This window comes from Melospiza melodia, chromosome 18, assembly GCF_035770615.1.
Source record: "Melospiza melodia melodia isolate bMelMel2 chromosome 18, bMelMel2.pri, whole genome shotgun sequence".
Classification (NCBI taxonomy): Eukaryota; Metazoa; Chordata; class Aves; order Passeriformes; family Passerellidae; genus Melospiza; species Melospiza melodia.
This window is the reverse complement of record NC_086211.1, coordinates 3,615,365-3,627,806: the sequence shown is the minus strand read 5'-3', so window position 1 is coordinate 3,627,806 and position 12,442 is coordinate 3,615,365. Positions and strand designations below refer to the sequence as shown.

The 12,442-nt window shown below is 46.0% G+C and overlaps 1 protein-coding gene across 1 annotated transcript; it reads right to left on the bottom strand.

The window, feature by feature from the left end:
• Nucleotides 1–355: 355 nt before the first annotated feature.
• LOC134426600 (cytochrome P450 3A9-like) lies at nucleotides 356–12,068 on the bottom strand. Its single transcript, XM_063171735.1, has 13 exons — nucleotides 11,909–12,068; nucleotides 9,265–9,358; nucleotides 7,981–8,033; nucleotides 6,796–6,895; nucleotides 6,140–6,253; nucleotides 5,775–5,863; nucleotides 4,986–5,134; nucleotides 3,996–4,123; nucleotides 3,247–3,331; nucleotides 2,743–2,903; nucleotides 2,089–2,315; nucleotides 1,110–1,272; nucleotides 356–965 (listed from the first exon to the last, which is right to left on the bottom strand). Exons 1-13 carry the CDS (start codon nucleotides 11,977–11,979, stop codon nucleotides 873–875), a joined length of 1,527 nt encoding a protein of 508 aa, XP_063027805.1. The 5' UTR covers nucleotides 11,980–12,068; the 3' UTR covers nucleotides 356–872.
• Nucleotides 12,069–12,442: the final 374 nt, after the last annotated feature.

The following is a 12,442-nucleotide window of genomic DNA, read 5'->3' as shown; positions in this document are numbered from 1 at the left end:
TGGGAGCAAAGGCTCAGCTCCAGGCTGTGTGCAGGCCATTCCTCCAGGAGCACTGGCCCTCCTGCAGGGCTGTCCTCTCCTCCTGGGAGCTGCTGCTCTCTCTAATCCATCCTCTGTCACTCCAGCACGGGAAAGGGTTGGCCAGGGCTGAACTGAAGGCACCCTCTTAATCAAAGTAAGAGGTGGGAGCTGGAGTGTTTGCAAAATACTGTACAAATGGGAGGGTTTGATGGTGTTAAATGAAGGATCAGATTCATTAAATTAAGTGGAAAGCAATGTACATGGATGATTTCAAGGGTTGAGGCTGAATGCGGGTTTTAAATAGGAAGTGATCAGCCACTATACACAACACAGAGCAGCTCTCAAACATTTTTAATGACAGTATTTGTACACACTTTAGTTTAATTAACACATGGCACAGGAGAGGGTTGGTAACTAGGATGTGTAGTCCACATCAGTCGTCTCAATCAGAATACATGAAATTTCAAGCATCAATACACCCAGAAAAACAGCACCCGTCCCTGGCCAGTGAGGTCTGGCAGCTGGAATTTCCATCACACCTTGTGCTTTTTTGGATGTGGCAGTAATTCCTTCCCTCCAGATGGAGAAGTCCCTTTTGAAGTCGATGATCAGATTCTCATTTGGATTTATTCTTGTTTTGCAATCAAAATTAAGGGGACTGTGTGTTGTCACTGCCCAGTGATTCATGTCACGTTTCTGACAGTTATGTTTATTAGTAAATATGTAGTAATTGCTTCCAGAATTATCTGGAGCTGTTCTTCTGTGTCTGTATGTGTAGGAGAGATTTCCTGAGATGTGTGATCCCTTTGTTAGCATGGCAGTCCCTGTGTGTTGGGGGCTGTGGCTGGGTTTCAGTTCTTGGCAGGCTCGGTCCGGGGCACCAATTTCAGAATAATTGGGTGCTCTGGTGTTAGGAGCCCCACTGAACTCAGCTTGATTGGGATCTGCAACAATGAGAGGGAAAGCACAGGTGGAGATGGATAAGTTAAACATGCAGGGATGAGAGGTTCAGGCACAGCTGGATCTGCAGCGCCTGGAAATGTGAAATATCTGGCATTGGCACCCAGCTCCCTCCATGTGCCCCTCACCTGAGTCTCTTTGCAGGTCTGGAAGGTGAAATGCTGCAGCAGGGAGACGATGGCAACTTTCAGAATCAGGAGAGCAAACCTCATCCCAATGCAGTTCCTGGGCCCAGCCCCAAAGGGCAGGTATGTGTATGGGTCTATGGACTCCTTGTTCTCCTTACTGAACCTGGAGGATGGTTGGGGAAAGGAAATGAAGGCAGCAAAACGACAAAACCTACACATCCAATTTATCCTGGGATCTCTCACTGCTGCCCTGCAGAGCCTGGTTTGGGTTTTTCCTGAAGTGTCTCAGTCTACTCCCAAAACTGAGTGCTGTGACCAAGCCCTTATTGGGGACAGGGTGGAGTCCCACTTGAGGGTTTGATTTTAATTCTCTCCATCCAGATTAGTGGAAATAGGAAGCAAGGTGAAAATCCAGGCAACATCCTCTCCCACAGAGACAGATATTTCCTGTCTGTGGTATTTAGAGAGAGAAGAACCCGAAATTGTTTTGGTTAGGAGCAGCCTATGGCTTCAGTTTCTCTGGGACTGAGAAGCAGATATCAATTACAAAAATAACCAGCTAGGGAAGGTTATCCTTGAAAACAAGGAGGGAAAGCAATTCTGGAAGGATCGAGTCTGGCATATTTAGTAGAAGCTTGTATGAAGGGAGCAGGTTCAACAAGAAGGATTATACAGAGGATGGCCAGCAGTTACAAAACCTCCAAATTTCCCCTCTCTCAGGCAGCTTAAAAACTGGGTACAAGATCCTGTGAGGTAGCAGTGATATTCTCCCAAGAAGATTATGTTGTTTGAAACCCTGCTTTAAGCACAAAGCTCAATTTCCTTTTAAAATGACATTCCCACGAGCCTGCAATTTCTCATCCGTATTGTTTGTAAAAAGATAGGAAGAGCACCATTAGGAAGCTAATCAGAGATTAATGCTTAATTACTGAGGAAAAAGCAGTGTGATATTTCTTCCCTTTCATTAAGCTTTTTGTACCTTTCTGGCCTGAACTCGTCTGGGTTGGGCCAGTACTCGGGGTCGCGGTGCAGGACATAGGGTGGGATTGTGACCACGACTCCTTTGGGAATGGTCACTCCATTTATCTCCACGTCTTTCTTGCAGGTTCTCTCAATCCGCCCCCCAAGGGGATAGACCCTGAGGGTTTCATTCACTGTCATGTCAAGATATTCCAATTTCATAATTGCTTCATACGTGAGAGGAGCCTGCAGGACAACATGAGGAAGGTGACCAGGTATGCTGGCATCAGAACTGGATTGTCCTAAAATGGCTGTAGGAACCAGAGTATCCCCAACCCCCACTGCCCCAAATTTGACTCAGACTCACTGAAAAACAAAATGCAAGGTAGAAATTGAGCAATTGGTTTCATTTTTCCACCTCTGAGTCATGGAAATGCTTGGAAATCCACATCCTCTTCTGCAGAGTGTGGCAAATGGGTTTGAGAAGTTGGGGTGGCTGAAAGGTTCCAGCTGCCAAAAGAAAACCACTGCAGGGCTGAGTTGTCTGAGTGTGTGCCTGCCAGATCTCTTGGAAAATCCATGGTGTTTAGGAGCTAAAGATGTCTCATTGCCCTGACTGAACTAGGAGGCCTGCAGGGTCAGAGTCCTCCCCATCACTCAGGGTCCTCCTTACCTTGTTGGGCAGGACTGAGTCGATCTCCTGCACCACCTTTTCCTGCACATCAGGGTGCATGGCCAGCTCGTAGGCCAGGAAACCTAAGGTGTTGCTGGTGGGCTCATACCCAGCAAAGATGAAGATGAATGCCTGGGCCAGGACCTCTATGTCGGTCAGGGCTGTGGGGAGATGAGAAAAGCTGTGTTGGCTGATGGTCTCAGCAAGGAGCAGGCAGCAGCAGGTGGTGTTGAGGCAGGTTTGTTGCAGTTCTTTTCTGATAAGGCTTTAATAACTGCTCTACCTGCCTGGAAAAATCCATTTGATAGAGGAGGCAGGTGATTTCCTGGGCATAAATAACTGACAAGCAGTCCTGCGCCCAGGATCTTAGTACCTGGTGCTGGCACCAGGAGACAGAGCTCCATCTGGAGCTGGTTGGTGAAGATGACGGTAACACAAACACCTCCCCATATTCTCCTCTTTCCTACAGCCCCATGCCCATGATGAGGAATTGGCTGTTGTTACCTTTATATGAGTTATTTGCTTCTTTGTTGTCGTGGCTGGCTGAGCGCTGGGATTCAATCATCAGCTGCAGGAAATCTACCCTGCCCTGGGAGGGAAAGCAGCAGAGTCTCTTTGGTGACAGCTTTCTTGGAGGGCTTAGATAGGCAGATTTCATAGCCTAAGCACAAGTTTTAGACTCAAGGCATCCCCAAAATGCACACTACTTCCTTATTGAAAAATGTAACACTTGCTTTTTATTTTGGAAACCTGTCTGTACTGTCCATTAAGCCATTGGGTGGAAGAGCAGTGTCTTGAATGAATTTGGGTAAAGGGATCCAAACTCTAAAAGGCAGAATTTGGTCAGGAAGCAAGCTGCAGTTTTTGAAAAGCAAGAGGGGAAGGCACAACCCTAAAGGTGATTTTGCTATTCATGTGCTGCTTACTCTGCACTTGCTCCTCCTCTGCCTAATCTTCTTCAGGGAGTCTCTCACTCTCTCATTACAAGTGCTGCAGACTGAGGTTAGTCCAATTCTGCTGAGCCTTTATCTGGATTTAGCTTCAGATCACGGATGTACAAAGTCCCCCTGATTCTCTGCCAGGACGGGTCAGGTGGGGCTTTTCTGACAGTATTAAAATGAAGTGTTTACACTTGAGTAGGCTCAGGGTTTTGTTGAGTCATTGTACTTTGGCTTCACCTTTGATATCATCACCCTAATTATATCTCACTTCAGTGTGCTTTCTGCCACAATTGCTCTTAAATTCCCACTCACCTTATGAGTCTCCTTTTCACGATCCTGCTTAATTTTGGCAAGGGATCTCATAAAAAAATCTACAGCATCACTGGGGAAGATGTTTACATTCATTTTGGCCATGATAGGAATAAGGAATGGGAAAGCAACTGAAAAACAAACAGAAAATTAGATTGCACTCTTTAAATAAACCCCCCCCTGATAGCTGTGGATGCTACTGGGAATTTATTTCCTTTTTTAATTTATTTAGATGAGAAAAGCATGGACTTTTTTTCCTTTTATTCCCCTCTGTTCCATTCCCTTGGAATAGTTTTTGTGTCACATGGGCACAACCAAGCTGGGTATAATCATTCATTTAAGAGAAGACCAAGGCATGTTCCACCTCCTATTTCTAAGGCTCTGTTTTCTAAGGACAGGTTACTTCTGGACACAACATGCATGTGGCTCACAAGAGAAATACTAAAAATTCTGAGTTCTTTGTTCAGGCTGAGCTGTTCACTGCCTTGCTGTGATCCTGCAAACAATTTCAAGTCCCTTTCAAAGCTTTTCCTTCCTCGTAGAAACTGGATCTTGATATTCTCTATAGTTTCATGAAATCTACAGCACCAGAACCTCCTCTGTGGACAGATCCAAACTTTGCCTGGGTTTCAGCAAGGTATCTGACATTAATTTAAGGTCCATTGCTGCTAAGCTATTGCACTGGAGGAAATTGCATCTAATTACAGTCCCCACTAAGCACTCACTTCCAGAAAATGCATTTCAGATAGCAGTGCTCTCCTCAAGCCTCACTTGCTTTTCAACCTTTAAATAATTTCCCAGCACTTAACTGAATATTTCTGGGTGGTTCATAAGTCTCTTGCACTGGGGATGCCAAATGTGGAGGAAGCTTTTACCTGTCTCATCCTCAGGGTTTCAACATGAAGGTCATAAGGAGGAAATGATGAGACAAGGGACAGTAGGACTTCATTCCTAGCAAGGGAAGTTATCCAAGCAAAACCTGGAGTCACTTACATGACAAGATGAAGACTGGGTTAAAAAAGTCAAACTTGACCAGTTTCTTCATCTCTCTGACAAAGGGGTCCTTGGGGTTGTTCATGGAGTCAATGTTCACACCAAAGGAAGTGCTGGTGACCACATCCATGCTGTAGCTCCCAAAGATGCTGATGGAAGGTAGAAAAACATAGACTGTGGTTAAATATTTCGACTGAATGAATATATTTTTTTCCTCATGTCTATGTGACATTCAAATATAAAGTCTCAGAAGACCTCCTGCCTTAGGTTTGAAGAGAAAATTGGCTATGTGGCACTGAACAGCACTTCTAGAGAAGGGGATAGATTTTTAGAGGGCTTTTGTTTCCAGCCTGCACAGGTTTCGAAGTCAGACAGCTTTTTCAAGGATTTTACAACAGCATGGAATGGGTTGGTGGCAGGACAGCATGTGAAATTTAGCATTTAACCTCTTGAGGAGGGGTGGCAGCACACCTTGCTTCAAACAAGCCCTGGGAGTGGTCCAGTTCCACCCAGCACAGCCCCCTGTTCCAAGCTTGGGATGGGACATCTTGGATCTCTGGATTCACAAAGCTGCGCTGGAGCATTTTCCTTCCTATCTACCTCTGGGAAATTTCCTAAGATCCCAATTTAATTTTCCCCTTTAAAATTTCCAGTCAGGCTTTCAGTAAGTCCCATTCCTCCTTTCAGAGCCCTGGCTGACCCAGGGAAAGATCTGCATTGCTGGTAGCCAATGAACCACAGCACTTTTAACAAGGTTTGCTCTGCCTGCTGCTCTTAGCCTCTACTTACTCCTTTACAGATATTGAGCTGTTCTCTTTCACTTGCTTTTGAACATTCTTCACCAAAGCTTCCCCATAGTGCTTCATTATAGGGAACATCTGTAACACAAACCAGGCATGGTCACTTCAGGACAATACATTTTACTCCTTTACACAGCCTCATGGAGACTACAGGGAATGTCATGAATATTTACAAATAAGATCTCTCTGCTCAGGCTTTATTTTAAGAGTTTTCTGGTTTCAGTTAGGCATTAATCAAACAGGCCAGCTTAGTTGCCAGGCTCTGACTAAAGAAATCAGACCCCTGTGATAATCTCAGCCTGAAAACACTGCTTATTGACTCTGATTTAGTCTGTACCTGCCCTTCTGATTTACCTCCTTTAGTTTCCCACTGGTGAAGGTTGGAGAGAGCACAGTACGGAGCCTTTTCCAATGGTCATCTTCAGCTAATGAGACAGCATTGGTCAGTACCCCGGCCAGGTCCGTGCGCTGCAGGGGAAAACAGGAGGAGTTAACCCCAGAAAAGGGAGCAGCCTCCTTGCAGGGATGGCAGTGTGGCAAACAAGCCCCTTCCTGGGCTCTTCCAGTGGCATTGATGCTGGCAGCTGCCTGTCTTAAGGCACACATCCATAAAGGAACCCCTTTCCCACCCTAAACCTGCTGTGAGGTGCCATTCCCAGCCCCAGAACAAGTCCAACACCTGTATGTCTGTGTGTACCCACCATGTCCCATCCCTGCATCCTAGCTGGTGGCACATGTGCACCATTACAGATTCCTGCATGCTCCCACAAACCCAAATCCGTCCATATATACATAAATATATATAATAGGTGTGGGAACAGACTTGGTCTGCTCCCTCTGCCAGCCCCTGTGAGCAGTTCAGGCTGTAAGGCAGGGGAACAGTGACGTGCAGTGGTTGTGTTCAGCAATCCCTGTAGTGCAGCCACTGGTTCCCAAAGCATGCTTGGCATGCCTCTGTCCTGCTACACTTTTCTGGACTCTGTGGTCAATCAAAGCAATTGTGCTCTTACCCTGCGGTTGGTGAAGGTGGTGTAACAATCTTTAACCAACACAGATTTGATGATCTGGGGGTCTGTGACAGCCAGGGTGGGTTGTCTGCCATCGTAAATCCTGGTGGGGGGAGAAGAGAACCAGGTAAATAAACCCAGATAATTGAAGTGTAAGGATGCCCATGTGCTGAACAAATGTTCTTTCATCAGCAGCCTTGTTGCTCTGTTGTCTGTGTATTGAAATGTAGAAAGTAGAGATGGAAAAGGACTCCCGACCTTTTCCCATCTGGTTTTGGAAATGGTAAAGGGGGATAAACACCCTCCAAATTCACTGGGAAATGAGCAAGGCTCAGTTGCTCAAAGGACCAGATACTAAATGAAGCAAGTGTCTTCACTTCCTCCCCTGACTCTCTGTGTTTTTCCAGGCACTTAAACACATTACAGTATTAGAAGGAAACTTGTTCGACCCCTTTCAGGCTCTTGAGCTGGGTGTCTGGAGACTTGGGCTGACAGCACTGAGACATCCTTGGAGATGAAACTCAGTCCTTGTTTTTGTCTTTTTAAGCTGCCAGTTCTGAAGACTTTCCTGGAACAGATGTAGATTAAGCTGATCTGTGCTCTCTACCCATTTGTGCAAACATACATTTTCCAGACTCCATTTCTTAAAGCTGCTGTAGGGAGCAGTGGATGCATCATGCAGGATATGCAAGGTTGTAGCCTAAGTTATAACAACAGTGATGAAAGCTATGGGAGGAGGTGTCTAGAACAGAAGAGCCATAAACTGCAGCAGCTTCTGCTGCAGCAGGTGGGGATCAGCAGCACAAGGAATTCTTTGGATCAGCTCCAAACTCACATTCCTCTGCTGTTGGTAAACCAGAAGAACCCAACCTCCCAGTTCCAGATCACACTGAAGTAAATAGTTCTGCTGATGATTTTGTTAGGGGCAGGTGAGGGCCTATTGTTACCAGATTTAAACTGCTTTTCACAGCACTGGTCAAAATAGTTTCTGTATGATGTGACAGTGACACAGCTTTGTGTCACCTGGCTCCAAGTAAGCCACCTGCAGCACCCTGTCTCTGCTGTTCTCATCCTGTTGGGACTGTCAGGGCTGCAGGTGGAGAAAAGGGAGCTTTCCTAATGAACATTTTCTCCCATTTGAGCAGATTCTAGTTTTACTCTCAGAAGAGATCAGTGGTTCATACTCACCCCCAGATTTTCCCATATTTCTTGAAACATTCAGTGTCAAATTCCAGGAAACCCTGTGGAAAGCAATTTAAAAATGGTATTGGTCCCTCTTGTTAATGTTCTGGAGGTCTCTCCACAAGAAGACCGTTCTCTTGTGGCTTTTAACTTCCACAAAAAGCAGCCACCTGGGGAAATCTGCAATCATGAAATCCCTCCCATTTTCCACAAGCTTTTCCCACAGCTGTGTTTATGGGCCATGTCAGCTTCTGGGATACTGGTTTAGAGATGAGCTGTTCAAGGCAAAGGTTCTCATTACCTATCTCTGAAATCATCTTATTCCTGGGGGCACAGGATCTTCATCACTCTTCTCTGTTCAAAGTTCTCATGGGATCACAGCTACTTTAACATCTGCTTACTTTAGCATGGAGCCCTTTGCTCAATATCTACAATTTGAACACTTTCATCTCCCCATACTTTCATGCATTACAGGGAAAAAGAATCTTCCTCCATAGCTTTACAGGAGGATTTCAGCCCTAAGATCAAGACATCTCCTCATGCCTCCCATCTGGGACTTCCTCACTGGCTTTGGTGTCTTCATGTTGCTCCTGTACACTGCCTGCGTTTTGTTCCTTTCTCTCACTTGAAGGAGGATTGAAGCACTGAGAGGGTTAATATCTTGCCCAGCGCCTGCAGATGATCACTTGAGCTGGCTGGGCCCAGTAGTTTGTGGTGGGAACTCCGCCTGAGGGGGCTGAAGGCTTCTCCTCTCCCTGGCCCAGTTGTTTTGGGCAAATCTCAATGGTGGTAGAATCCTGGCTGAGCTGGCCCAGCCCTGGGCTGCTCCTGAGGCTGGCAGACCTGGCTGGGCCCTGGGGAGGCAGCCAGGCAGGGCCCAGTAGCAGCAAGATGTCAGAAATGGCAGCCATGGCCTGGCCTGGCTTCAGCCCCCCACACACTCCCCTCACCTGCCCGGCGCCACAGGAATGGGGTGCCGGGCAGCAGAGGCCACCCAACCAGGCCCAGCCCCTGTTACCTCTTTGCTGACCAGAAAAGAGAGAGTTCCCAGGTTTCTTTTGTCTTTAGCATGTGTTTTTCACAGAGGTGTGTACAGTTTTCCAGTAGTACAAACAGATTGTCCCTTACGCAGAAGCTTTGCGTCACTTCTGTGGATGCCTCCCCTGCAAACCCCCCACACCTCTGCACAGGCCCTGCGTGACAGAGGAGCTGGCATTTGGAGATAACTTATCAGCATTCTGTATCTGTTCAGCTACAGCTGTGCCAGCAAAGGCAGCTTCAGGCACTCACTTTGCGATATTCCAGGGATGTCCCAAAGAAAGGCAGGGGTCTTGGCCCGGGAATGCCCAACTTCTTGAACAGACCAAATGGCCAGATCCCATATCTGTAGGACAGAAAAGAGCAGTGTTACATCACCGTGGCATTGGGACTGTGAACTCTCCTAAACATGGAGACTGCAGCAACATCCCTTGGGATATGAGAGAGAGGAGGTTGGACCAAGTGGCGGAAAAAAAGCAAGTGAAAACTGCTCTGTAAAAAACTACTTGATAACCATGGTAAGGCTCACACAGTACTTCAGAGGGATCCTTTTGGTGTGAAAGCAATTGTTTCCACCAGACCACCTGTGGAGACAGCATCTGGAAATCTTGAGCAAAAGTCCTAAAAGGGGCTCATTGTCTACTAAAGGACAGGCAGAAAACACAGCTGGAAGAAGGAACACCAAGCTCACATGTTTGTATTGAAGAAAAATCAAAGCAATGCCAGGAATTATGTCCCAAAGAGGGCTTTCATCAAACTGTACTTCAATTTCAGTAATTGTTCTCCTTCCCTTAGTCCAGCATTAGCTCAGTGGAAGCCTAGTCTTGATGGTTTTCTCTTTAGATTTTATTGACAGCCTTGCAAATTTCTTTCCTCTGAAGCACCCTTCCTGGCAGCTCTGAAGTTCTTGCTCCTACCTTGGGGCTTTCTCTTTCTCAACAAGGGCCTGGACTGCAGCCCTTTGAAGCTCGTCTTTGGCTGTATTGAAAGAGCTCCTCAAAATATTTGGTTTTAGTTAGTAGCTGCAGCTTCCCAAGTGAGCAGTTCATTGCAGAAGGGAAAAAAAGCAGGGAAGGTTTGGCAGGGGGATGTTATCAGAGATCCTCTTCAGGTCAAGAGGCAGCAGTTGCTTGGACAGGATCTTGAGGACACTTATTTGAAAAGCCAAAATCTAGGTTGAGACATAGGGAGGGTCTCCCTTACAATAACCAATGTGGTTTTTTAAATTTTGGGGACCCCAAATGAGATCAGTGTCCCCCAGCACAGCTTCTGCCTGAGCAAAAAATGCAGATCCTAACTTATGGTCCAAACAGGACAGGTGAAAAATGAGGAGCTAGATGTGTTCAGGTGAAGAAAAGATTCACAGAATACAGTCTGTCAATGTTTAACTATTTTTTGTCAAAGGTTAATTCAGTGCTAGGAATCAAATGATTGTGGATTCTCATTTGTAATGTTTATAGGTAGCCAAGGTTGCGGGAGGACCAGGAATGTCAGGCTGGGCTGGTTACAAAGCCCAGAAATACTGTAGGAAAACCAGCTTAGACCACTTGAAACATGGCCAGGAAAATGTAGTCTAACACTCCTACAAGTAAAATGTGTCAGGGTTTTCTGCAGACTGAAAAGGACCATTCAGTGTAAATCCAAAGAATAATCATTACTTCTTCCTACTATGGGTATGAATCAGAAATGCCTGAAGTTCCCTCATGTGTGAACTGGAACAGTGTTGCCCCAGCTGGACAAGAAACATCTAAACAATCTCTCTGTGTCAATGGGCAGTGAAATTTCTATTTTAGCTCTGATATCAGAGCACAGAGATCTGGGTTTAGTCCCTTTTGCCACCACAGAATTACAGGTGCCTGCAGAAGGCACAAGTCTGGTAACCAGTAATCTCAGATAACCACAGAGTTACTGAAGTAGGAGAGCTTGGATCAAGATTCAGGGTGGCTTTTTTGGATTTGATGGTTTGGTTTGGGGTTTGCTTTGGTTTTAGTTTTTTTGTTTTTCGTAAGAGCCAGCCCCAAACAGGCTTTTCAGTGATCCAAATCACAGGAAAATTTTGAAAAATATGGCTAAAACTCTGAGCTTGCTGAGCTGCTGTGGCTGGAGCGTTGCCAGGACAGACAAACGGGCCATGCTCATGTGCACCACATCAATCAGGGGTTTTTAACCAGCCCTGCCCTGCTGCAGTGCTGAATGGCACCAGCAAAGCCAAGGACAGTATTTCCTCATTAGCAGGGTTGCCCTGAAGCACTGGAGGTACATTTCTGCTGTGGGATTTTGTCTGCAAAACCAGAAGCAGGCGGCTGACATTGCTCTGTGCTCCACTCCTTCCACCCTGTGAGCTGTGAGGAGGAGCATGGGATGGAAATCAAACCTCTGCAAAGGACCCCTCCTGGTGCAGGTGCCCCTGAGGAGAATCTTAGCTGGGCACCATGGAAGAAGTCAGGAGTAAAAACTGATCCTGCAGATATTCTTCTCCTGGTGCCTTTCTGCTGCTCTCCAGATGTGCAGGAGGATCTTATTCTATTGGCTTGCCTGCAGAGCAGCCTCAGCCAGGAAGGCACAGCTGGATGTCTGTGAAAAATCACCTGATGGATCAGGACCCTGACTGAAGCCAGCACCCTGATGGTAACCAGTACCTGCCATTGTTATTATCCAATTATTTCTTTGATGCTGAGCAGTAATGTCATAACTGGATGGGAATACTCCAAACCTTGGAGCAAGATCACTCACATGTACAGTCTTTAGACTTCTCTGCTACATCCCAGAGCCTGGTTAGATGCTGGAAAAGTGAAAATCACATCTACTCTTCAGCAGGTTAGTTGTATGAAAGTGAGCAATGGCAAAAAGAGAGAAATGGCAGGAGCAGAGAATCAATAAAGAATATTTTACTCACACTAGCAGGAGGACCACGAAAAGAAGTATAAAGGCCCATGTTTCTGTAGAGAAAGAAGGCAGAAGGTTCATTTCAGCTCTTCTCTGATTGGCTCTGAGTTCTGCCTTGACGTGCTTGTCCCTCGTCAGTAGGAAATAGGAGTGTTTCACACTGTGCAATCGTTTTTATCCTGTCATATGATTTAGGGGCCCTCCTTCTGTGACAGAGGAGGAGGAGTGGAAGGTAAAGGTAGAAAAGTCTGCTAATCTGAAAAACACCATTCATGTGATAGACTGAACTGTCTAAGGTTCAAGTTATTTAATGCATGTGTTGCCAAACATTTCAGCAGGTTTCCCTGTTGTAAGTAATAACTGCCTTCCCATTGACTCATGCCCCTGGGCTCCTACACCAAACTAAATAAAAACAGGTTACAATGAAAAGGTAAATCCCATAGCAGGTGTCAGGGTTGGTTTACAAAAGGGAAAGAAAAGGGAAAAGGTTATTCACATATTGTGTGACAAGAGCTTTTCTAGCAGATGAATCAACTTTGACAGA